The sequence below is a fragment of the Apium graveolens genome, chromosome 1 (assembly GCF_009905375.1).
Source record: "Apium graveolens cultivar Ventura chromosome 1, ASM990537v1, whole genome shotgun sequence".
NCBI classification, from domain to species: domain Eukaryota; kingdom Viridiplantae; phylum Streptophyta; class Magnoliopsida; order Apiales; family Apiaceae; genus Apium; species Apium graveolens.
This window is the reverse complement of record NC_133647.1, coordinates 164,440,622-164,465,011: the sequence shown is the minus strand read 5'-3', so window position 1 is coordinate 164,465,011 and position 24,390 is coordinate 164,440,622. Positions and strand designations below refer to the sequence as shown.

Below are 24,390 nucleotides of genomic sequence, written 5' to 3'. Positions count from 1 at the left end.
AAAAATAGGCCGCGCCCGAAGCTTTTAATGTCGCTTGGGTCGCCACATTCGTGGAGCACATGGTGCGCCCGAGGATTTGCGGCTTTTAGGTTGCGGCCCTTCGCGTAATACGGGGGGTGCCCGAGACACCTTGGAACTTCTAGTTTACGTCTTTCTTCCTTTTCATTGTGGCGTGTCTTAGCTCCTCCAAAATATACTTTTATTTTTATTGGTGTTGTGACGCGTCCTAACATTTTTCCTTGTTCTTATCGCAGCTGGATGAGGATTCGCCTACGTATTTCCATTCGTTCACGGATTTTAACCGCATGATGGGGCCTTTCACCACTTCACTTTGGTCACCGACTCCTTTTTTTGCTTCATCCTTGTTTCATTGCGCCGGGACTTTGGTATACGGGATTCAACGAGGAGAGATTTCTATGGCTATTGAGCATGAGGCGTCTATTTCCACTATGCCAAAGATGGCCTATCGCAATGGTTTAATAATGCGTGTTACAAAATTATGTTACCTTAGATATGCTCATCTTAGCCTACCGTAACGTAGTATTTTTAATGTTACTATAGCCTTTATAACATGTTACTATAGTTTCAAAATATTACATACGAGTAACATGATGAAACTTATGTTACAATAGGGTGTTAATGGATTAAAAAGTAACATTTTACAAATAATAAAATATATATAATTATTTGAATTGAAAATTAATCAATTTTGATAATATAATTAAGCTATAATATTAATATTATCTAAGATTGAGAAAATAATTTTTTTAAAATTTTGTAAACTGTACTAATTAATAACTGATAATTTTTTTAATAAAAAATTTGAACACTATTGAAACATAAAATTTTATTAAAAAATAAAAAAAGTGAAATTAGACAACAGTTATTTGGGATGTCATTGGGCTCTCCATGAGGCGGGCTAAAGCAGGCTATCACTCTCTCGGTCGCCACTCACACACTTTCTCTCAGCTTTCTATTATCACTTGATCTCATTTTAGGGCTTTGTATTTCTCATTTCTAGTACGTATTTATTTATTTTATCACTTATATTTAATATTATCATGTATTATACTGTGATCTATCCTTGTAGTAGCAATACAAGTTATGATTTTTAATCCAAGTTTATTTTAATTTAGTGTAGCTTTGTTTGTTTGCTGAAATAATTAGTTTTTATTTTGTTTCTGTGTGTATCACTATGTTTATAATTATGCCATTTAATTGAAACCCGGTTGTTGTTTTACGCAGAGGAATTATGGCTAAATCTGAAGCTACGCCAGTTGTTCCGAGTAGCGAGTTGTTGGAATGGCCTAGAAAGGATAAGCACGGGTTCTTAAATGTTGTGTCTCGTGTTGGTGACCTTGTTCGCACTATCAAGTATGTGGTTTATTATTTAATTGGAAGAAAGTATGTCAAATATGTGCTAGTTGTGATAAATTTATTGCTAAATGCTGTTTTATTTGATGTTTACAGGTTTTATACTCAAAGTTTTGGGATGAAGCTTTTGAGGAAGAGGGATATTCCGGAAGAGAAGAACGCAAATGCCTTTCTCGGGTTTGGTCCTAAGGAATCTCAGTTTGTTGTGGATTTAACTTACAATATGTTTAAACCCTATATTGTTACATGGACTTTAACAATTCCGGGTATTTTGTGTTGTTACTTAGACGTGATAATTCCGGGTATTTTGTTCGTATTGTTATTTAGCGATGATGATAAATGATACTTTGTATAAGTGACTAGGTAGATTTAACTCCCCTCCTACCCCCCAAGAAGTACATGTACCTTACGGTCATCTATTGTAATTGATAAAATGTAAGATGTTAGTAGCTTGCGAGTGTCTTTTTTGGGGCAAATTGGTTGATGTATTGTTTAATTTAAATTGCGGTGTTTGGTTGTTTGTTCAGTGTTAAAAGGTTGTGATTTGTACATGATTAAAATTTACAAAACTAAAATGTATAACCAAGTTATTTTATGTGTTCATGCATTCTGCAGTCCTGTCTATTTTCTGTTGAAGTAATCACCATTATTGAGAATGTACCAAGTAAACTAAAAGATCTATTAAGTTTTAAAGGTAATCACTGCTAGTTAATGTAATTTTCTTATATTGCTCCTTCGTTAACCTGGAAAGGTGTATTCTGCTGCTAGTTTCTAGAATGACAGTGTTCTGATATATACAATTGGTGATGTGGAGCAGACTCTCATTAAGAGTGATGTATGGTTGCCCAATTATGTACCCTGCTGTATAAACTAGGTTGTTTATAAATATAAATCAAGTTTTAAATTTTAGATTAATTGTGATGATTTGTATAGGTTGAAAATGAAGTCTTTTTCAGGATCAAATGGAGTACCCAATTGAAAAAACTTATGAGTGCTTATTGTGACCGTCAATCAGTTGACATAAATTCAATTGCCTTTCTCTTTGATGGTTGTCCTCTCCGAGGAAAGCAGAGTCCCGATGACGCTTAACTCTGTGTACACCCCCTTTTTCTACTGCGAATATATATTATGTGTTGTGTTTTTTCAGTTGGAAATGGAAAATGGAGACAAAATCGATGCTATGTTGCACCGCACTGGTGGAACACCTTTTTGATTATTACTCTGTTGGTTTGCCTTTGAGTTTCAAGTTAGCAGACTTCATGTTAGTTTGTGCAACGCTACTGTAAAGTGTGATCATTTTCTAACCAAATTAGAGGAGGTTGATATTTTAACATTTTCTCGCTTTTCAGATGTTTGTTGAGGAAGTGATGGAGTTAGCTGAGTTGGATGTGCTGAGAAATGCATGACGTATTCATAATTTTCAAAAAATGAAGCACAGGTTTATCAGCTGGTATTCCTAATACTTAACACCCCTCCAAACCATGTAAATTTAAAGTCGCACATGTACAACATTTGGCAAAATGATAGGTAACAAGTTATTTGTGAGCAAAGATATGTATACGAATCGGAGAAGCGACGCTATAATCACATCATTGGTTCTTATGCTCAACTTTTATTTTTTTGCTCAATTAGATGTTTTTGTCTTATATATATTGTTTAATAGTTTTGCTAATATTGAATATAAAATTATTGTGTAATTTCTTTGTCTAAAGAGTATAATGGAAAGAGTTAGGTTACTTAAATTTGCAAGTTTTGCATTAGTTGCTGGTACACAGGATAGTTGACCTATAGAACTTTTAAGGATGCCATTTTGTGTTAAATTATGTAAATTTTTAAATTCTTCTGCAGTTTGGAAGGAAGGTAAGAAAGCAACTATAGCCCCAACTGTCATTCCTGACCCAGATTACCGGAAACCAGTTGTTTTACTTGGTCTATGTTAAATGTATTGGATTTTTTAACCAGTTATATGGCTAAATAAGAGTTCACCTGATTATTTTTACTTTATTATATGATAGCAAATGATGGATAGAGCTAGGCAGTTGTTCTTAATTCTTAATTCTACTTTCAGCTCAAATATATGGCAAACTTAAGTCTACTAAAGTTCAGACTGACATTCAATATCTCTTTATATTGGTTAATCCAAAAGTTATAGTTTTCATAATAATTTGCTTGATGTTGAAACCTTTTGCAGTCCAGAGTGCAGTGTGTTCAGTTGGATGGATCTATGACTATGAAGGCAAGAGATGCTACCGTCACAAGATTTATCGAGGATCCAGATTGTGAGCTTGGAAGTAGGAGGGGTTGCACTTAATCTTACAGTGGCATCACTAATTTTTACCTATCTTCTTTTGCGTACTCCAAGTGTCATCGTACTAGATTTCAGATGTTTATTTATCATACTCTAGACTATAGACTATGTACTTGTTTTTTGGATTATGTGGAATTGATGGTGAAATGTGTGAAAACTGGGGACTGTGAAAACCTATTTGAAGTTTGGTGGTTTGAATTGTTTATTTGTTGACTTGTTTGAAAAACAGGTTTATGGCATGTTCAATTTACAAACAAATCTTGTCAATTCACTACACCATAAATGGCCTACAGCAACACCAATAAAATGTTACAACAGGTCCAAAAAAGTGTTACCACAGCCAGAAAAAGGCCTAAGGTAACATAAAAATTAAGTTACTTTTTTTCGAGTTACCTTTGGCCCCTAAGGTAACATTACTTTTGTCCTGGTGTAACATTCACATTTGTGTTACAATAGCTGTCAAAGGTAACATCAATCTATGTCTATAGTATCACAATATGTATGTTACCTTTGGACTTATAATATCCAAAAAAAAATGGGGACCACTTGTGGGCCCCACTGGTGGGCCACAAAATCATTGTAATATTTTTTTCTGTACTGTAAAAGTTTTATAATTATTTGTATTATATTAAACCAATTTTGTTTGTAACACTTATGTACCTAATGTAACATATTTCTCAAAAAAAACTTGAAAGGATTTGTTTGTAAATTGAACATGCCATAAACCTGTTTTACATACAAGTCGACAAAATAAACAAAAATATGCTCTATAATGTTAACCAGAGCTTCCTGATCTGTAACAATGTCAGGCACAACATCATGGGACTCAAATCCCCAAAAATGGCTTCCTATCCTGGAAAATCCTAACTAAATTTCATCAGATATAAAAAGGCCTCATACTTTCTTGATGGTGCTATGTATAGCAGACTGGTAACCTGGAGCCAATTCAACAATACCACCAACTCCCTGCCACAAAAAGGAGGTGCCTCAGTTGTCACAAAATATTTGCTTTGTATTTTGCAGGAACTAACTATTGGGCAAAAATATATCAATAAGGTAACCTGAATTGCTTCACTAATAAAACCAACAACATTGCCCGAAGTACCAAACTGAATGAGATCATCAACGTCTTTAACATACTTTTCACCATCAGAACCAAAAACTCCTTTATATGGGTCTGGGTTCATGGCATGATGAACTCCAGTCTTTTGCATAAGAAACATAATCAGAAAAATACAATTAATTTATTTTTAAATATTCAAATGTGTGTGGTCAACACGAGTATGCTAATGTAATATCAAGTATGTTATAATTCATTTGTGGGTGCCAAATTGTAACAAACTGTAAAAAGATATACGAGCATCTCATGACACCTGCAAGTTAATCTGTTCATATAAAACCCAGAGGATTATTAATTACTTGTGAGAGGTTACATTTTACAACAGTTTCACTAGTTCACATACTGGCACATATATTTCTTTTATATTATGATTGTGTTCTTAGTATGTGTACAAAGTCAGAAGTGTCTTCATCAAATAAGAAACTCTAGTGTACAAAAAAACAAGTCTCAAATTAAAAGACCTGAAAAAACGAGGAAGATGCAGATTCTCCTGCCCTGTTACTATTGCTCTTTCGAAGAGAGAAGCACCTACTACCTGCTTCCCCAATCATTTTCGACTTATTTAAACCTGCAGTATAACAGAAGTGGTTAATTTTTCTTTTTCTAGACAAAATTTGAGTTCACTAGTCACAACCCAGATCAGTGGTTCATAGCAAAATGCTTAACAAAGAGCTTTAGCATAATAATAAACTAGTATTTTCTAAGAGCTTTAGCATAATAATAAACTAGTATTAATAAAGAGTCGATGTTCAGATTAGTCTAACTCGACTTGATCTACTACAAATCTCCTTAAATTTCAGATAGAAGGCTGACCATGCTTGGTCGAGCTGCACATTTTGCCTTCAAGGTCACAACCTTGGGAGCAAAAAGGCCATGGCCTTCAGTCATATCAACCATCTCTTCACTGATACGGTCCCAGTTAAAACACTGAATCAATGCTCCTAATGCCAATACAACTACCCGCGTAGCCAAACCTTCTCCAGGACACTTCCTTCTCCCTGATCCAAATGGCGTGAATCCAAGCCCCACATTACCACCCTCCTGGAATCTCTCAGGCCTGAAGTTCTCAGGGTCTCCCCAGATTTTTGGGTCATTTTGTATGGCCTTCACATCAACCAGCAACATTGTACCATGGGGAACTCTAAATCCACCAATTGTACATTGCTCTGCTAATTAGTGGGGTATAAGATATCAGGCTACTGGATACATTCTCAGAGTCACTGCATCACGCAACAATATGGTATGCATAAACCAGACTTAACAGTTAATTTGGCAACAATGAGTAAACTATACAGCAAACTATATTATAACAATGACGGAAAAAATTATTCTGCAATCTGCAGACTATCTGGACTCTCAGGTTCTCATAGTTCAAAAATACATCAAAATGTTGAAACAATGATTGTAGAAATCTAAACGAATAATTTAACAAACAAGACATTTCAGTTACATATCACATTAAAGATAATTTAATCGTCTTAGAAATCATCAACACCAATGTATACGAATGAATATTTAGCTAATAGGTAAAAGATTAAAGAGGTACCTGCATCAGGCTCATAATAACATCATCTTTGTAGTAATCAGGTTTGGCCTCATTTAAATCCAGCAACACCTGAATCAAAGTTTTAGCCTCCCCTTCATTAACAGAGCCACGTACCTCATCAATTAAATTTTGCATAAACTCATCTCTCCGCTTGCACAATTGAACAAATTGATTCTCCAAATCTCTAAACCAAAACAATTATAATGCATCCATTTATCTCCTGTTGCAGCAGATAAAAGTTCCTAAAATTCAAAAAGAAAGTCAAATTTAGCAAAAAACTAAGATCTTGAAACTACCTGAGCAAGAAGCTCATCAACAAGAGCACACCCGCTAAAACCCGAAAACTCATCTCCCCTTTAGCCCACATCAATCTTCTCAGACCTCTTTTCAACATTATGGGTTTGCAAATTCAAGTCCCTCAAGGTGTTTGACAAAAGTTCCCAACGAGAAAGCTCGGCTTGGTACTTGTCTTTAGGGTTTAACAGAGAATTTCTTCTCCAAATCTTTCGATTGTTGTCCTCAACAAGTGGATCTGGAGGGGAGTAGAAGTGGCGGAAGTGATATCGAGGCGAGGGCGCTTGTTGCGCTTGTAGACGAAGCCATCGTCGTTGATTAGCTCCCATTCGTCTTCTTCTGGTAAAGACATTGCGCAAGCGGGAAGACCCGTGAAGCCCCAAACCAATTGTGTTGAATCCTTTTGCAGTGAAGCCCTGAATTGATAAAATAGATAGGGCGTGAATCGATTGAAAACTGAGAGAGACCGAGGGAGATATGTTTAGAGTGTAATAGAGCGGCTGATAGCCCGCTTCTCCAAAATTTTGAGCCCGCTCTCTAAAAATTTTGAACCCGCCTCTTCAGAGTCCAACTATAGCCCAACGAGACTCCAAAAAACTGTTTCTATTCACTGTTATTTTTTATTTTTAATAAACTTTTAGGTTTAAATAGTGTTTGAATTTTTTATTAATAAAAATTATCAGTTACTAAATAGTATAGTTAACAAAATTTAACAAAATTTTTTTTATCAATCTTAGCTAATATTAATATTATTGTTTAATTATATTATCAATATTGATTAATTTTCAAGTCAAATAATTATATATATTTATTTTTTTGTAAAATGTTACTTTTTTTTATCTATTAACACCCTATTGTAACATAAGTTATTACATGTTACCATATATAACACTTTGAAACTATAGTAACATGTTACAAAGGCTATGGTAACAAAAAAATACTACGTTGCGGTAGGCTAAGATGAGCATAGCTAAGGTAACATAATTTTGTAACACATATGATTAAACCATTGCGATAGGCCATCTATGGCGTAGTGATTTTTTTTGAGAAATATGTTACATTACGTACTTCAATGTTACAAACAAACTAGTATAATATAATACAAATCATTATAAAACTATTACAGTAGGGGAAAAATGTTACAATGATTTTGTGGCCCACGGGTAGGCCCACATGTGGAGCCCATTTTTTTGCAAATTCTAAGTGCAAAAGTAACATACATAGTATGATACTATAGGCATATTTTGATGTTACCTTTGACTGCTATTGTTATAAAAATGTCAATGTTACACCACGGCAGTATGGATGTTACCTTAGGGGCCAAAGGTTACTCGAAAAAAAATAACTTAATTTTTATGTTACCTTAGGTCTTTTGGATGACTATGGTAACATTTCTTTGGCATGTTGTAATTTTTTTTCGTGTTGCTATAGGCCATTTATGGCATAGTGTTCCGATATTTTTTCTCGACAGCATGCTCCGAGTCGTCGTTCAATCTTGGAAGATTGGTCTGAAGATGAAATTTCAGATTTAGAGGCAAATAGTAAAAGGAAAGGCAAGACCGTGGTTTCTGACGAGGAGAGTAAGTCTCATGTGTACGGGCCTACTACTCAGGATGTGTTTAGAGATGAGGTGGAATTCTTATTTACATCAACTACCGAGTTGGTTGTCACTCCTCATAAGTGTTATATGTCTTATAATCTTCATCGGGAGGTAAAGGAGTGTGAACTGGACTTGGATTGGAGGAGTGATTGGGAGAAGAAGCTTACTCCGAAGCAGATGGATAATCTTTGAAAAATTCATGATAGATGGGCTTGTGTTGGTATGGCATCCACCCTGACCTAGATTTTGATTATAGGAAGAGAGGTGATGTGGAGAGTACGACGAGCATTCCTCCTCCTTCTAGTATGTTCTGGGCGCCCCCTATCCTAGGTAACCTTCGGGGGGCGCCCTAAGCTATAGTGGTAGTAGTTTTCAATTTTTGGCTTAGAATATTTTTCATATCTTGGATATCAATTATTGCCTGTACTCCTTTACTTGCACATGTATCTTTGTAATTTCTCCCTTTACGTCTTATATGCAAGTGTTCTCGTCTCTTTGCATCTTCCTCTATGCCATACTTCATCTATCACTACAAGAAATATTGAATCAGACAATGGTTTTACACCGTTGTCTAAAAGATGAATATTTCATTGTCTATCCGGGGGCGGTGTGTTTGGTACTCATACAATGGTTACGCACCATTGTAACAAATACATCACACAACTGAATATAAAGCCTTTATCTCATTTTATTCACACAACGGATATGACCCTTTCTAATATTCTATAAACAACAGTTTTCTAGCCGTTGTAACAATGTAGAGGCACAATAGTTAAAAATAGTGTTATGTGAATTCACTCCTACAACGGTTTATGTATTTATTTCATCTAGTTACACAATGGTTTTTATTAAGAAAACAAATGTATGACATACTTTAGACAACAGTTTTTTGTTTTTGGGTATTGTGTTTTAGCAATGCTCACAACAGTTTTTGTAATGACCAAGATATTGTTAGAAGCTAATCTAACAATGGTATGTAGTGATCCCAGAGTGTTGTTAGGATTTGTACATACAATGGTGTTAATAATTTGATCTATTGTGCAAATCATTAAGGCACAATGTTTAAGTTCTACTATTCAGTTGTATAAGTTTGGTTCATACAAGTGTATGCCTTTTAAAACATCATTGTCGAATATCTTTAGCACAATGGTTTACTTTTGTGCCAAATATTGTCTGATATAGCTTAGGACAATGGTTTACTTATGTACCAACTGTTGTCTAGTATAACTTAGCACAATAGATATTTTTATTTTACTAAACAGTTGTCTATCAAACATAGCAATGGTTCTATACCTATTCTATTTATAAATAAAGCCTTTACAAATACAAATTGCAAAATCAAATACCAAACCATTCAAAAACCAAATGTACCATGCGATAAATACCATAACATCCGATAAACTTCATAATTTACCAACTACACCAAAGATCCACTTCAACCATAAGTACATACATCCACCAAACTTCAACAACCATAAAAAGTTCAGAAAAACTCCACTTAAACACCATACCAACAACGTCAATATAACTTAAACTAGTTCATCTTACCATCACAAATTACATATAAACTATTCGCGAGACTAACTTAACATGAATAAAACTTCATGAAGAATTTGGCGAAGTCCATCTTGATCACGTTTAAGTCATCCTCATTGTAAGCCAGATTGCCTCTACGAATCCACTGAAAATCAAATAAAGTTTTGACAGTTTTGTAAGCCACTATGTTGATAGTGAAAATAAAGTACCATCCGACATAAAGTTGTAATTTAAAATTAAAAACAAGAAAAAATCATACCTTAGTTGCAAATTGAAGCTCTTTGTCATAACAAATTTCTTTCATATATCCCATGACAAAAAGGCCACAGTCCCGGACCCCTGTCTGCAAAGGAACTCCCTGAAAAAAAATAGAAAATAAAATTAATCACATATTTTACTTCAATATATGAGAAATTATAAAAAAATATTATTACCGCCATATTCTCCCAACAAATTTTCTTCCTGGCAACCTTATTCACCTTATTCAGCCTCTCTTTGTACATCTTTATCGAACTGTTAGAAAGTAGTACAAGTCAACAAAAAACATTTTGCATAAATTACCTAAAGCAATTAAAAATATTGACTCACTTATCAACAACTTCTACCCATTCATCGCTTGCAATACGACGCTTAAGAGGATCCATGTGGTATACTACCTCCGTCGTTGGAACAACAACGGTTAGTGACCAGTGATTCCTATCAAAGCATGAGAAGATGTGTCTTTCAGAAATTTAATTATGCAGTTAGATGTTACCTCAAAAATAACCAAAGGTAACTTGAAGAAATAATTAAATAAATTACTTATATCTCATTTAATTATATATTTAACAATTTACAAGTTAGCAAATTAATTTACAAGTTACCAAATTTAAAGTTCCATCCATACAAATATATTCTACAAATTTCTAAAATTCACTAAAAATATAAAAAAAATGAAAATTAAATTACAAGTACTTAAACATCTTAATGAGATCATAAAATATGAAGTGTACTTATAAAGTGAGAAATGCTTACACGTCATTGAAAGGAATAAGAAAGCATTGTCCTTCCTTAGCATTCATAAAACGGTTGGCAAGCGCACGTGACCTCTCCTCTGCATTGCCACAACCAATGGCTCCAACAATACACGGATCCACAAAAGCAATCATATTCGTCATTTTATTCTTTCTCAAAAACTCATACAAGAAGCTGTAAACAAATTAAACAATAGTTGGAATCTAATTTAATTTTATTTAGAGAACAATTAAAATAAGAATGCACTCATTTTTAATTCAAGATAATTAACAACAAATTGAAAAAGCTAATGTACGTGGAAACTTACTGAATGAATATGGTAATGATCGATCCGGATATTTCACCTCTACCACATAGGGAATGTATATCTTGCAGAAAGATCACCTGCTTCTTTGTGACAGCAAATGCTTGTTCATATAACTGAAAACTTACGGTTCTTCCATCGCTTAAAGCATCCTTAGCCCACATCCACAACCGTTTTAAAGATGATGGATAATTTACACCCATCTCTACATGAAGCTCATCCTCCACATCATCAGTTTCTATCACTACATGCTTCTTTGTTTTCTTGGAACCAACTTTCTTCGCACCACGCTTTTTGATATTCTGAAAATAAAAACATGCACGTCAACACAGTAAAAACATAACAAAATATATCAATTACACACACACTATCATCAATCTTTACCTTTGGAGTAGACAAAACTTGGGTACTGCTTGTGTTCCCCACCACGAGATCCCTTGGCCATGCAATAAAAGAACCTATTGCTTGTTTCACAGTTACAATTTCATCTCCTACGGGAAATGGGATCTTAGCATCCTCTTGAATTGCATAAGAAATGGACACTCTTGCATTTTCCTTTGAAAGGCATATTCCGTGAAGAGTCGGCTCACATCCTTCAGCAAGAGGGATTTCATCAACCCGGCCATATGCTACGATGTTGCTTACTGATCCTATTGCCAGTTGACAAACACCGGATAAACCATCCAACTTCAACCCTTTAGGATGATTCTCAATTTCAACAAACTCATTATCAGCGTCAACCATAAAGGCCTCCTCACCTTTGAAAAAAACATTATGCTCATTCTCCTCTTCAATATTTTTATATCCAATATTGTCCTTAGAAAAACATTCTACATTCTCCTCATCACCATGATCTGAACCTTCATCCCCAGATTCCACGTTCAGCTTTTTCCTCACAATATCATTCCTATCATTCTCGTTTACGAACTGAGGCACGCCCTTTAAATCTGAGCAGCTTCCTTGTTGGGAAGTAATGATTGGGCTACCCTTTTGACCAATACCTTTAGCCATTTTCAATTCTGCTCTGATCTTTTCAATTTCAGCAGTCCAAAATGCATCTCTCTGTTTTATAATTTTCGGAGTCTCCTCAGCCATAAAGTTTTTAACCCCCTCATGTATCCTCTCCTCAATAGTCCTTGATTTTTTCTATCTCGGCAGATCAAAATAGATAGACTGTTTCACGTGGCTCCCCTGCCCACGTACTCTGCCTCCATGCTCAGGCTTACCGAGCGCCATGGTTAACACATCATTTCTACCTTCTTCTACCAATTCCCCTTCTTTAACCTTCTTCTTGAGCAACTCCTAAAAACACCACAGTATAGAAGAAGTTATATATCAAATTGGAACTATGATGAATATTCTCGGTTGAAATATAAATGAATAACTTACTATTTTCTCAGCTTTTTCTTTAACATTCTCATTTTTAAAATTACCATCTTTGTCTTTCCTTGCAAGGACCCAAGCATCCGATCGATCTATCGGTTCTTCTGGATGTTTTTTCAACTGCATGTACGACATATTTTATTAATGATTCAAAGATACAAATTCATATTGACCACACAAAGTATATAAAAAGACTAAGTAGATTTAGGCTGTCATCACTAACCCATTCCATTTCTAGGTTGGCATAACCTTTTCGAGACATTAGATGACGATACTCATTCATCCGGCTTCTTTTCACCTGTTCTTCATGAATTTTCTGTAGAAAAAAGCACCAACAAGGTTAAAACATCACGCTAAATACCTATCCAATTATTGAAATTGATAAATAAATAAAAATAATAAAAAGTTTACCTTAAAATCATCTCCGAGACGATCAGCAACAAACATCTCCCAGTGCGACTTTTCTATGAACGTGTAGTCAACCGGAGGAAAAGTGAGCTTTTCTGGTTGATTCCGGTGTGGAAGGATGTACTCTGTCATGAGCCGGGATTTGAACTCTCTCCACTTTTGACAAGCGGATTCCCATACAAGTTTCCTTGCTGTCGGAGGTACAATAAAGGCCATCTACGTACATAAGAAACAAAAAAATTCAAATATGCAAGTTAACGAATGAACAAAATCTATAGAAAGAAAAGAAAAAAACCAATATCAAAGAGAAAGATAGGCATGTGTGTGTAGACAATTTACTATACCTGCACACAGTCCCAAATTTTATTCTTTGTCTGCTCAGGAACTTGCTTCCAACTATCATGCCAAATGGGGACTTTGGTCCTTGCCAAAACTCCAATGTACGACTGCATCTCTCCAGCTTCATCACCATACGGCTCCCCTTTTGCATTGAAGGTCACAGTAAGCTTTTGATTCATTATCTTCCGTCTCAGAATTCTGTGCATCGTGACACAACCACGTTTCAATAGTTTTAGTCCTTCCGGTATTTCTGGATTTTTCTTAGAATCCACTTGCTTTTTCTTAGAATCCACTTGTTTTTTCTTCTTTGACAACTTCTTCTTTAAATTTTCAGATATCGGATTCTTCTTGACAGATATAGGAGAAGAACAAGAGGGGTTAACTTTGTTCAATGATTGTGTTTTCCTTATAGCCTTCATAACTCTCATCGCTGTTCTGTTTGGAGAAGACTTTGCTTTTTTATGAGAAGCTTGTGTCTTCTTCTTTGGAGGAGCCATAATCTGTGTACCACAAACCATTATAAAGAAGGATTTGCCAAGCTAAGAAATTATATGGGTTTTATGAGAAACAAAATCTAACCAGCAAAAAATCTCTAATAATGTGGGTTTTATGAGAAACAAAATCTAATAACTAACCAAGACATCATCAAAGTGAACCATTTAAATCAGTAGCGAGTAACAACAATTAAAAAAATACCAAAGAAACAAGTCATATGAGAGTTTTATAAAAATCCAACAAGAACTACATAACATACGAGGGTTTCACAAGAATCGAACCAAAATATAAAAGAATCACAGCAGAAGAGCATAAGAATCAAAACAAACAAGTAAAAACATTACAAATCAAGAACAAGCAAGAATTGAACATAACCAATAAAGAACAAGCAAGAGCAAACAAGAACTCAACATAACAAGCTTAATCAAGTAACATGCAACAACAAGCAAGAACTGAACAGATTAAAACATGCAAGTACCTTTCTTAGATTTGCTTCGATTAGAAATTGAGAAAAGAAAATGGAAGAGAAATAGGAGGGGAATGAAGTGTTATCGGGTAAGAAAAGAGAAATCACAAAGGGGGGAACAAAAGGGGGGAATGAAAATGAAAAGAAGAGCATAAGAATCAAAACAAACAATTAAAAACATTACAAATCAAGAACAAGCAAGAACTGAACATAACCAATGAAGAACAAGCAAGAGCAAACAAGAACTGAACAGAACAAGCTTAATCAAGTAACATGCAACAACAACCAAGAACTGAACAGATTAAAACATGCAAGTACCTTTCTTAGATTTGCTTCGATTAGAAATTGAGAAAAGAAAATGGAAGAGAAATAAAAGAGGGGAATGAAGTATTATCGGGTAAGAAAAGAGAAATCACAAAGGGGGGAACAAAAGGGGGGAATGAAAATGAAAAGAGGGGGAAGTGAAATAATTTTGGGGAATAAACCAACGGCTTGGATTGTTAGTATTTTACCAAACCAACGGTGTATTTTAATTGATTGATGAGTGAATTATTCATAATTTTTAGAAATTAATTGAAAAGAAGAGAATATTAAATATTTTTTAAACAACGGTTACTATTAAATCTATCCTTAATCTACGATTGGGAAAATTTTGAAGTAACATTTTGATTTTTTTTCTAAATAATTTCGATATTAATTAATTCATAATTTTGAATTTTCTCAGTTGTGTATCTCGTGTCGTGTACCTTATTGTGTCGTCCTTATCATGTCGTGTACTCAAAATCCAAACTCAAATACTAAATTATCGTGTTGAGTTAAAAATTGTCGGGTGTAGCTTATATAAACAGCTTTTTAGATATACTTAATTTATACATGACCTCGTTTACTTACTAATTCATTGCCTTTTTCTAATTTTTGGAAAATTACTTTCGGGCATGATACTCAAGAATCCTGGTGTGTTATGAAATATTCTCCTGGTATGTTGGCAAAATTTAGGGAATATTTCATAACATACCAGGAATCTTGAGTATCATGCCCGAAGGTAATTTTCCAAAAATTAGAAAAAGGCAATGAATTAGTAAGTAAACGAAGTCATGTATAAATTAAGTGTATCTAAAAAGTTGTTTATATAAGCTACACCCGATAATTTTTAACACACCACGATAATTTAGTATTTGTGTTTGGATTTTGAATACACGACATGATAAGGACGACACAATAATTTACAAGTTCTTACAATGGGAAATTGCAAAAACCGTTGTCTTATGTAAGAAAAAATTATTCCACCAAACCCTAAACCCTAAACCCTAAACCCTATAACCCTAGATCAAACAAAAATTAACAAAAATTAAAGGCGAAATATTCAAATTTGTCGACATTAAAATGACTCGTTTCGCTTTTGTAACGGATATAGTGTCTATTTAAAAACTTAACAAATCCCGAATTTTTTATATAGAGTTATCGACTATATAGTTCGAAAGTAACCACTGAATGCACATATAGTATATGATTACAATGTAACAAATTAAAAGAAGACACTTTTAATTTATTTCATAAACAATTAGTGATATTTAAATATATATTTAATAATGTAAGTTTTAACATGTCAATTGTTCCTCTTGTTGCATGTCTTCGAAGCCTACAAAATCATTTATAGTCCTTGTGTTTGTCGAAAAAGTTGATATAATACGACAATGGTTTATTGAAAAAACACTTGTTTGTAGGTGTTACTACAATGATAAATTGTTGAAACCGTTGTCCAATATTTTAAATAAACTATGCTACAAACCATTGTGTTTACATTTTTTTACAATGCAATATTGTTGAAACGATTGTCCTGAGTTTTAAATAAACCAAGAAACGAAATTCTTTTACTTTAAGAAAATTTCTATTTTTTTCAAAAAAAATATAAGTGGGAACACTGGGGAAAGAGGGGGAAAGTGTAAATAATTTTGACTAGCAATAAAGTAGTTTGACTAGCATTATTATACGTGATCATTGTCTGTCTGAAGTATCTATGTTTTATTATGCCTCTTTTACTGTCTCCTTCATACACAATTTCTTAACCATATATTTGTCTCAGTTCTTTGATGTCTGAAGTAATCCAGGGGAACTTCACTTTGCTGAACTCAGGTAAGTTTCTGCTGAATTCATATCAATTTGGGGATTTGGTGTTTATATCGATTTGGAGAACTTGAAATTAGGGTTCATATCTATTTGGAGAATTTTAATAAGGGTCCATATCGAGTTTAATGGAATATATATGTTTGTGGTTATTTGAGCAAAAGAATGGGTTTAAACTTGGTTGAGTAAAAATGGATAGATCTTGGTTGAAAGCAGATAGAAGAACACAAGAATTTAAACTTGGAGTGGATGAATTGTTAAATTTTGCATTTCTGAATGGGTTTAAACAAAATAAAATTAGTTGTCCATGCTTAAGATGCGCTCATAGTAAATCTTGGAATGCTCAGACTGTTAAGGATCATCTTTATCAATATGGTATTGATCAAACCTATACGTGTTGGATATGGCATGGAGAGTCAAATTATGTACAAAGTCATGTAGTTTCTGAACAGGAATCATCCGTTGATCCTACAAACATGAGAATGGGGCAGGATATTATCGATGATGAGGATATTTCGTTAGATTCTTCTGATTTTATGAATCATGTTCAAGGTGAAAATGAACCACTTTATCCTGGATGCGAGAGTTTTACAAAAATGAGAGCTTTAGTCAAGTTGTATAATTTAAAAGCAAAACATGGTATTTCTGATAAATGCTTTTCCGATGTCCTTCTTTTGCTTGCATCAATGCTTCCGGAAGGCAACAGTATGCCTTCATCTTTTGGTGAAGCCAAGAAAACTTTATGTACTTTAGGCATGGATTATGAAAAAATACATGTGTGTCCGAATGATTGTCTCATATACCGCGGTGAGAGGGACGAAGATGAGACGATTTGCCGAATATGTGGGGAATCTAGATGGAAGTTAAACAAGAAAGGAGAACAATTGGAAGGGATCCCTGCTAAGGTTCTGTGGTACTTTCCATTGATACGAAGATTGAGAAATTTGTTCAATACAGCTCAGATTGCGAAGGACATGACTTGGCATAAAACCGAGCGACAAAATGATGGTAAAATTAGACATCCGGCTGACTCAAAGACATGGAAGGATGTCGATCAAAGGTGGCCTGAGTTTGCTGCAGAGGCTAGGAACCTTCGGTTAGCTTTATCCTCCGATGGATTTAATCCTTTCCATGGACCAGGAAGTGATCACTCAACATGGCCTGTGTTGCTTTCAATTTACAACCTCCCACCTTGGCTTTGTATGAAGAGAAAGTACATTATGCTAAGTCTATTGATATCCGGACCAAATCAGCCTGGAAATGATATTGATGTATACCTTCAACCACTTATAGAAGATTTGCAGAAATTGTGGCATGGGAAACAAGTTTATGATGCATTTAAGAAAGAGTCTTTCATAGTAAGAGGAATTTTATTGTGGACAATTAGTGATTATCCAGCCTTAGGAAACTTGTCGGGTAACATCATTAAAGGATATAATGCTTGTGTAGTTTGTGTTGATAAAACAAAAGCTACCAGGTTGGCTACTTACAAAAAGACGGTGGTTATGAGACATCGTAGATGGCTGCCCAGAAATCATCCATATCGAAGGCAAAAATCAGCCTTTGATAACACCATGGAGAAGTTATCAGAACCTATTCCTTTAACTGGAGAGGAGGTGTTAGAAAGGGTACTACCACTAGCGGACCATGTTTATGGTAAGACACAAAACCAACCTCGGTGGAAAAAGGGGGAACCTCGACCAATTTGGAAAAAGATGTCTATATTTTTTCAGCTTGAGTACTGGAAGTTTTTGCCAGTTCGCCATACTCTCGATGTGATGCATATAGAAAAAAATATATGCGAGGCTTTAACCGGTACATTGCTAAATATTCCCGGGAAGACAAAAGATAGAGAATCTGTTCGTATTGATATGGCTGAAATGGGAATAAGAATGGAGCTGAGACCAAAAAATTCTGGAAAAAAAGAGAAGTTACCGATGGCATCTTGGAACTTATTGTATAAAGAAAAAAAGATTGTCTGCTCGTCCTTGATTGGCATGAAGTTACCTGATGGTTTTTGTTCGAACCTTAAGGGTATAGTATCAATGGACACTTTGCGACTTGTTGGAATGAAATCTCACGACTGTCACACAATGTTGCATCACTTGCTCCCCATCGCACTTCGGTCAGTACTTCAAAAACAAGTCAGGTGCACTATTATCAGGTTTTGCCTTTTTTTCAAGGCAATTTGTAGTAAAATCATTGAGGTCGATAAATTAGAAAAAATGCAGTCTCAATTGGTGGAGACCTTATGCCAGCTAGAAAAGCACTTCCCCCCTTCCTTGTTTGATGTAATGATCCATCTCTCAGTTCATCTTGTAAGAGAAGTTGAGCTTTGTGGTCCTATCTTCCTACGTTGGATGTATCCTTTCGAGAGATATATGAAGACGTTCAAGGGATATGTTCGAAACAGGGCTCATCCGGAAGGTTGCATCGCTGAGGCCTATATTGCAGAAGAGGCGGTTGAGTGTTTAGTTAATTTTGAAGAACCAACAGTTGGGTTACCGGGAAGGGATAAGAACAAGGAGAAATACAGACCCTTATCTGGTGCAACAATGATAAAGCCGAGCATCAAGGATTTGCACCAAGCACATCTGTGTCTTCTTCAAAACAGTAATGAATTGACCCCATATTTCAAGTAAGTTTCTTTATTTAGATTTCTGATTTTTCAGTAATAAATACATCTGTTTTTTGTTCCATGATTTTATGATTTTTTTCAACAAAAGCTGAAATTGATTTACTCACAGTGAACATATGGCCTTCTTGGTGGCAAGATATCCATTACATGAAAATGATGAAGAATGGCTTAAGAACAAGCAAAATGAAACATTCCCTAATTGGTTTCAAAAGAAGGTAATAGCTAGACAATAATTTTTTTCTAATTTAAAGAAATCAAGTAAATGTCTAATTGCTTTAGTATTTTATTTTTTGGACAGATTTCGTCAGAATTGCTTGATGTGAAAAGTATGGTATCTAAGGAGGTAATGTGGCTTGCAGAAGGGCCTAACAAGTATGTCCCTACATTCAGTGGCTACAAAGTCAATGGTGTTACCTACAGCACAAAAGATCGTGATGATACGCGACAAGTTCAATGCAGCGGTGTTTGTGTTCATGCTGATACAATGCTCGTGCAGGATAAGGATAAGAACATTGAGCATATTTCACATACATTTTATGGAGTAATCACAAGTATTTGGGAGTTGGACTATAACCATTTTCGAGTCCCTATCTTTCGGTGCAATTGGGTAGATATGAACAAAGGGGTTAAGATAGATGATTTAGGATACACAGTTGTTAATTTACACAAGTTAGGTTTTCTGAACGACCCTTTTGTGTTAGGTAAACATGTCAAGCAAGTTTGTTACATTGACGACCCTCTTGAAAAATTCTGGTCAGTTGTATTAAAATTACCAAACAAGTTCGATGATCAAAGTGACGATGAAAATGAGGGATCCGTAGAAATTGAACTTGAAAATGAGGTAGATGTCACCATGTTCCCAACTGTTGATGAAGTCGAGGAAGAAAATAGAAGTTACATGCGGGAGGAAGAAGAGATGATTCAACTTCCATAATTATATCAACTGATCAGATGTTGCCTATAAGTGCCTATGTTATCCCCTTTGCTTATAATTTGTACTAAATCAAATTTGGTTGGACAGTTTATTGTAAGATTTGTTTTGGCATTGTTCTTGAAGGATTTGGTTTGATTTTTATCCAAGAATTGTTATATGTAATTTGTACCTTTCAGTTAGGTTGAGAAGTTTTTTGTACATCTGGTTTGACAACTTGTTGGAAGCATTTATTTGACAATGTTCTTAAAGCATTTGGATTGCTTTTTGTCTAAAGATTTATGTTTTAGGCAATTTTTTTAAAACCCTCTGAAAATTAGACAACGGTTTTTCATAAAAGTTGTTGTAACATATTTTCTAATGCAGGTGATTCAGACAACGAGTAAGACACCATTGTCTGAAACTCTTTTACTCAACAGGGGTGATAAACTATTGTCTGTTATGCTTTGTTTCTAACATTGGTTTTTCTGCACTATTGTCTCAAATAAATAACACATTGGTACCGGAAAACCGTTGTCTAAGTTGCACAACAGTCCTTAAAACCCATTGTGTAAAACCATAGAAAGCACACCGGTTTATTGTGACCTAAACAACACTTGTGCCAATAGATGTCACACAATGAGGATAAATACAACCATTGTCTCATTGGAGCACAGGGGCACCATTTAGACAACAATTTCGAATAAGTTGAATCACCATTGTGTGAAACAGAATGATACAAGGCTTTTTGGTCAACTACCAATTAATCGTTGTCTGATTTTTTGAGACAACAGTTTTATTGGCCACCATTGTGTAATAGGTGTTGTCTGATTCAGTTTCTGGTGTAGTGTATGTGCATTTTACTAAGCTATTTTATGTTTAACTTTTAGGTATGGCTCCTAAGATACCGAGGTATTTCAGACCTGAATTGACTTCTGAGAGAATAATTCCTATAGTTCTTGAAGGGAACGTTACTGAGCCTCCTTCAAAGCATGGGGCGCGCTCTAGTCCACCTCCCATGAAGATCATTCATGCGCTTCCAGTCCCTTCGCCGAAGCGTGTCAAAGCGGGTTCGAAAGTTGGTACTTCGAAGAAGGTGAAAGATTCTTCGTGTCTTTCCCAATTTTTAAGAAAAAAATTTCGGATCGTGAATAATCTAGATTACACCCAATTATTTTAATAATATTATCTTTTTTCAATATTTTACATCATATATTATATATTTATACGTATCCAACTTGAAAGAATATGTTCAATATTAAAAAAGAAATGATTAAATGCTACATTATGATAGACCTAAATTGTTTGATACTTGTACATTTAATAAACACTATTATTTTATAAATAATAATCTATTTACTTTTTATTGTAAGGAATATATTTACTTCTTAATAAGCCTATTAGGTATTAGCTTAAAAAATATTTTAAATAATTTTGTGTTAAATTTTTCATTGAAAAACAAAATTTGAACTATAAAATTCAAAATTTTAAACAATCTGTTTAAGGTTCAGTCCGATCCCAAAATCAAACATGATAATAGATTATGGCATTGGACCTTGTTGCATAATTTTATGAAATCCAATTTTCCGATCAGGTCCGGTTCCGTACCTTCATAGAGCCTTTAGATATCTTATTAGTAATAGAGTCTCCGGCGATTAAGAAAGTAAAGATTATTTGAGACGATCATGACGAAACCTGGCAGTTTTCCTGATGAACTAATACCTAAAACTCTTCTCATTTTTGCAAGCAGAAGTAGGTGTTCAAACAGTGTTCTCTCCGTTCAATGGAAGCTTATCTGGACTACTTGTACAGTCTTATGTGTCTCAGTTTTGGTTGGTATCAAATATCTAAGAAATAAAACACGTATAAGTTTGTCTCCAATGTTTTTACTTAAAGAAACCATGAATCCTTTTTCTAGAATTCTATAATATGTACATTTCAACATAGTATTTTCTATATATTTTCTTGAATAGGTAAGCAATCTAGCACAACGTACCATACTTTGAACTTAATATTATAATTTCCAACTCTCCCCCATCCTAATAAGTATTACAGCTAGCTATATGCATCAGAACAATACATCCAGAAAACATATCTAGCAGGAAAAGAATAGACATTAATTTGGAATTGAAATTTTCAAGTCAAGGGCGAGGAAAATGGTAGGAAGCATGTGAATGTGATTCAAAGTCGTGTGGGTATCAAAAATAAGACCATCTGTATAAGATGAAGTAAAAGATGGTCCCGGTTACTATACGTGCATGCATACACCTTCATATATGTATATATGCTTGAGACTTAAGTATATAGTCGTACACAGTGGTGGATCTAGGGGGTCCAGAGGGATCCCTGCCCCCCTAATTTTCTAAATAAAACCTGAGTAGTATGCCTAAAAACACAATTGTCATAGTAGTTGAGCTGGTTGTTAGTGGAGTTGTTTTCCTTCAAGAACAGGGTTCAAGCCCCTCCTATTATCTTTTAATAAATGTTTTGGTGTGCCCTTTTATCTCTACTTCATTTTTTTTCTTTGTAGTCTTTTCTACCTGTATTTTATGTACGTTGACTACTCTTCCTAACATATAAATCATGGTGAAGAGGTGAAATGTGCAGAGTATTCTTATAATATATATATATATATATATATATATATATATATATTCTTTGACTGATTTGGCTTATATGTCTTACAATTAAGTATATGTCCTAACAAATCTCGGGGGTGAACGAGAATCGAACCCAGAACCTGGAACGACAAGAAATAAACCCTTAACCACTTGAGTTATATTTTAATTTTGCATTAATGTTTTATCAATTTTTCCAAACTTTAAGTAAATTAAAACTTTAATGCTCGCAAGAAAATTTTTTTGGACCCCCTAAAAAAAAGTTCTGCGTCTGCCACTGGCCGTACAAGGTGTGTAATTAATCAAGTTATCTAAATAGTTGGCTGGATGAGTTGCTCTCGAGGTACACAGCTGCTCAGTATAAATAATGGTCATCCTTGGCTAAGTAGTAAAAGTCTTATTATATAATAAATTTTCTGATGTAAGCCATGCAGTAAATAAACCTCACATGTAGCCTATTAATAGAGGGCTGGTAGTTTGTAGTTTATTATTGATGTGAAAAATAGAGTGATTATAAATAGAGAACAAAAGCTCCTTTAAATGATAAAAAGAAAAGTTGTGTACTAGATTACAAAATATGCTGTAGCTTATATTTGTGAAATAAAAAGTTTGTTGTGTGCTTTACTTATATATATACATAGTTTTGTAAGTGTATATTTTATTATCTAAATAAAATTAAAGATGTACCCTGTCTTTAGAGTTCAAGAAATAGAAAATCCCATACACGTTTGCAACAACTGGTATCCAAACCAATGCTACGTTCGTGAAAAATGGCAAATATGGTACAACCTAGCATTCCAAAATTGACGTCCATAAATTACGAGAATTGGAGTATTCAAATGAAGGTGTTACTCGGTTCTTACGATAATTGGAAAATTGTCGAAAATTGGTTCAAAAACCCACTGATGCAGTCGCTGAAGCAGCACTTCCAAATGCCGAGAAGACGGTGTTAAAGGAGATCCGGAAAAAAGATAAAAAGCGTTGTACATAATTATTCAGGGCATTGATAAATTAACCTTTGACGGCCTTCGAAATTATGAAGGGAGAGTTCGAAATTTTAAAGATGAAGACTTATGAAAATATTGGTGAATTTGTTACGCGCTTGAAAGCCGTGACAAATGAGATGAAAAGAAATGGTGAAAGTCTCGAGGATTATGTTGTTTCTTCTATCGAGGAGTCAAAGGACTTGTCCACAATTTTCATTGATGAGCTCGTAGGTTCACTTCAAGCTCACAAGCAGCGAATGAACCAGTATGATGATGCAAGCCATCTGGAGGAGACATTGCAAAGTAAAGTATCCATTGGTGAGAAGTCTGGTAGTAGTAGTTCTGTACGTGGAAGAGGTGGCTTCAGAGGTGGCTAACGAGGTGGATGAGGCCGTGGAAGGCAATTTTTCAATAGAGACCGGAATTCTGAAGGTTATTAACCATCTGGTCATGGTCAGAATTTTAGACGCCGAGGAAGAGGCGGATTTCAACGAGGTGACAAATCTCAATTTCAATGTTATAACTATAATAAAATTGGTCACTTCAGTTACGAGGGTAGAAAAACAAAAGTGGAAGAAAGAAGTCATTTTGCATCAAAAAAAGAAGATAAAGACGTTGGCACTATTATATTCCTCACTTATGAAGGAGACGAGGAGATCAAGAAGAATGTTTGGTATCTTGACACAGGAGCCAGCAATCATATGACTGGCTATAAAGGTGAGAAATGCATCTTTACCAGATATGACAAAAGAAGCAAGGCATACAGACTCCATAATCCTCTAACGAAAAATTTAATCATTTCTCGAGATGTTGAGTTCGATGAATCAGATTACTGGAGATGGAGCGAGGAAGAAAGAAAATTTATGGGTTTATTCTTTAACGAAGATGATAACGACGGTGATGACTCCAACATTGAAGATGATGGAG

At 34.7% G+C, this 24,390-nt stretch overlaps 1 protein-coding gene across 1 annotated transcript; it reads left to right on the top strand.

Annotated features, from left to right (window-relative positions):
* The first annotated feature begins 1,252 nt into the window (after nt 1-1,252).
* On the top strand, nt 1,253-3,685 carry LOC141710238 (uncharacterized). The gene is made up of 5 exons (XM_074513042.1): nt 1,253-1,374; nt 1,471-1,640; nt 2,522-2,601; nt 3,223-3,234; nt 3,566-3,685. The coding sequence occupies exons 1-5, from the start codon at nt 1,253-1,255 to the stop codon at nt 3,683-3,685; spliced, it is 504 nt and encodes a 167-aa protein (XP_074369143.1).
* The last annotated feature ends 20,705 nt before the right edge of the window (nt 3,686-24,390 follow it).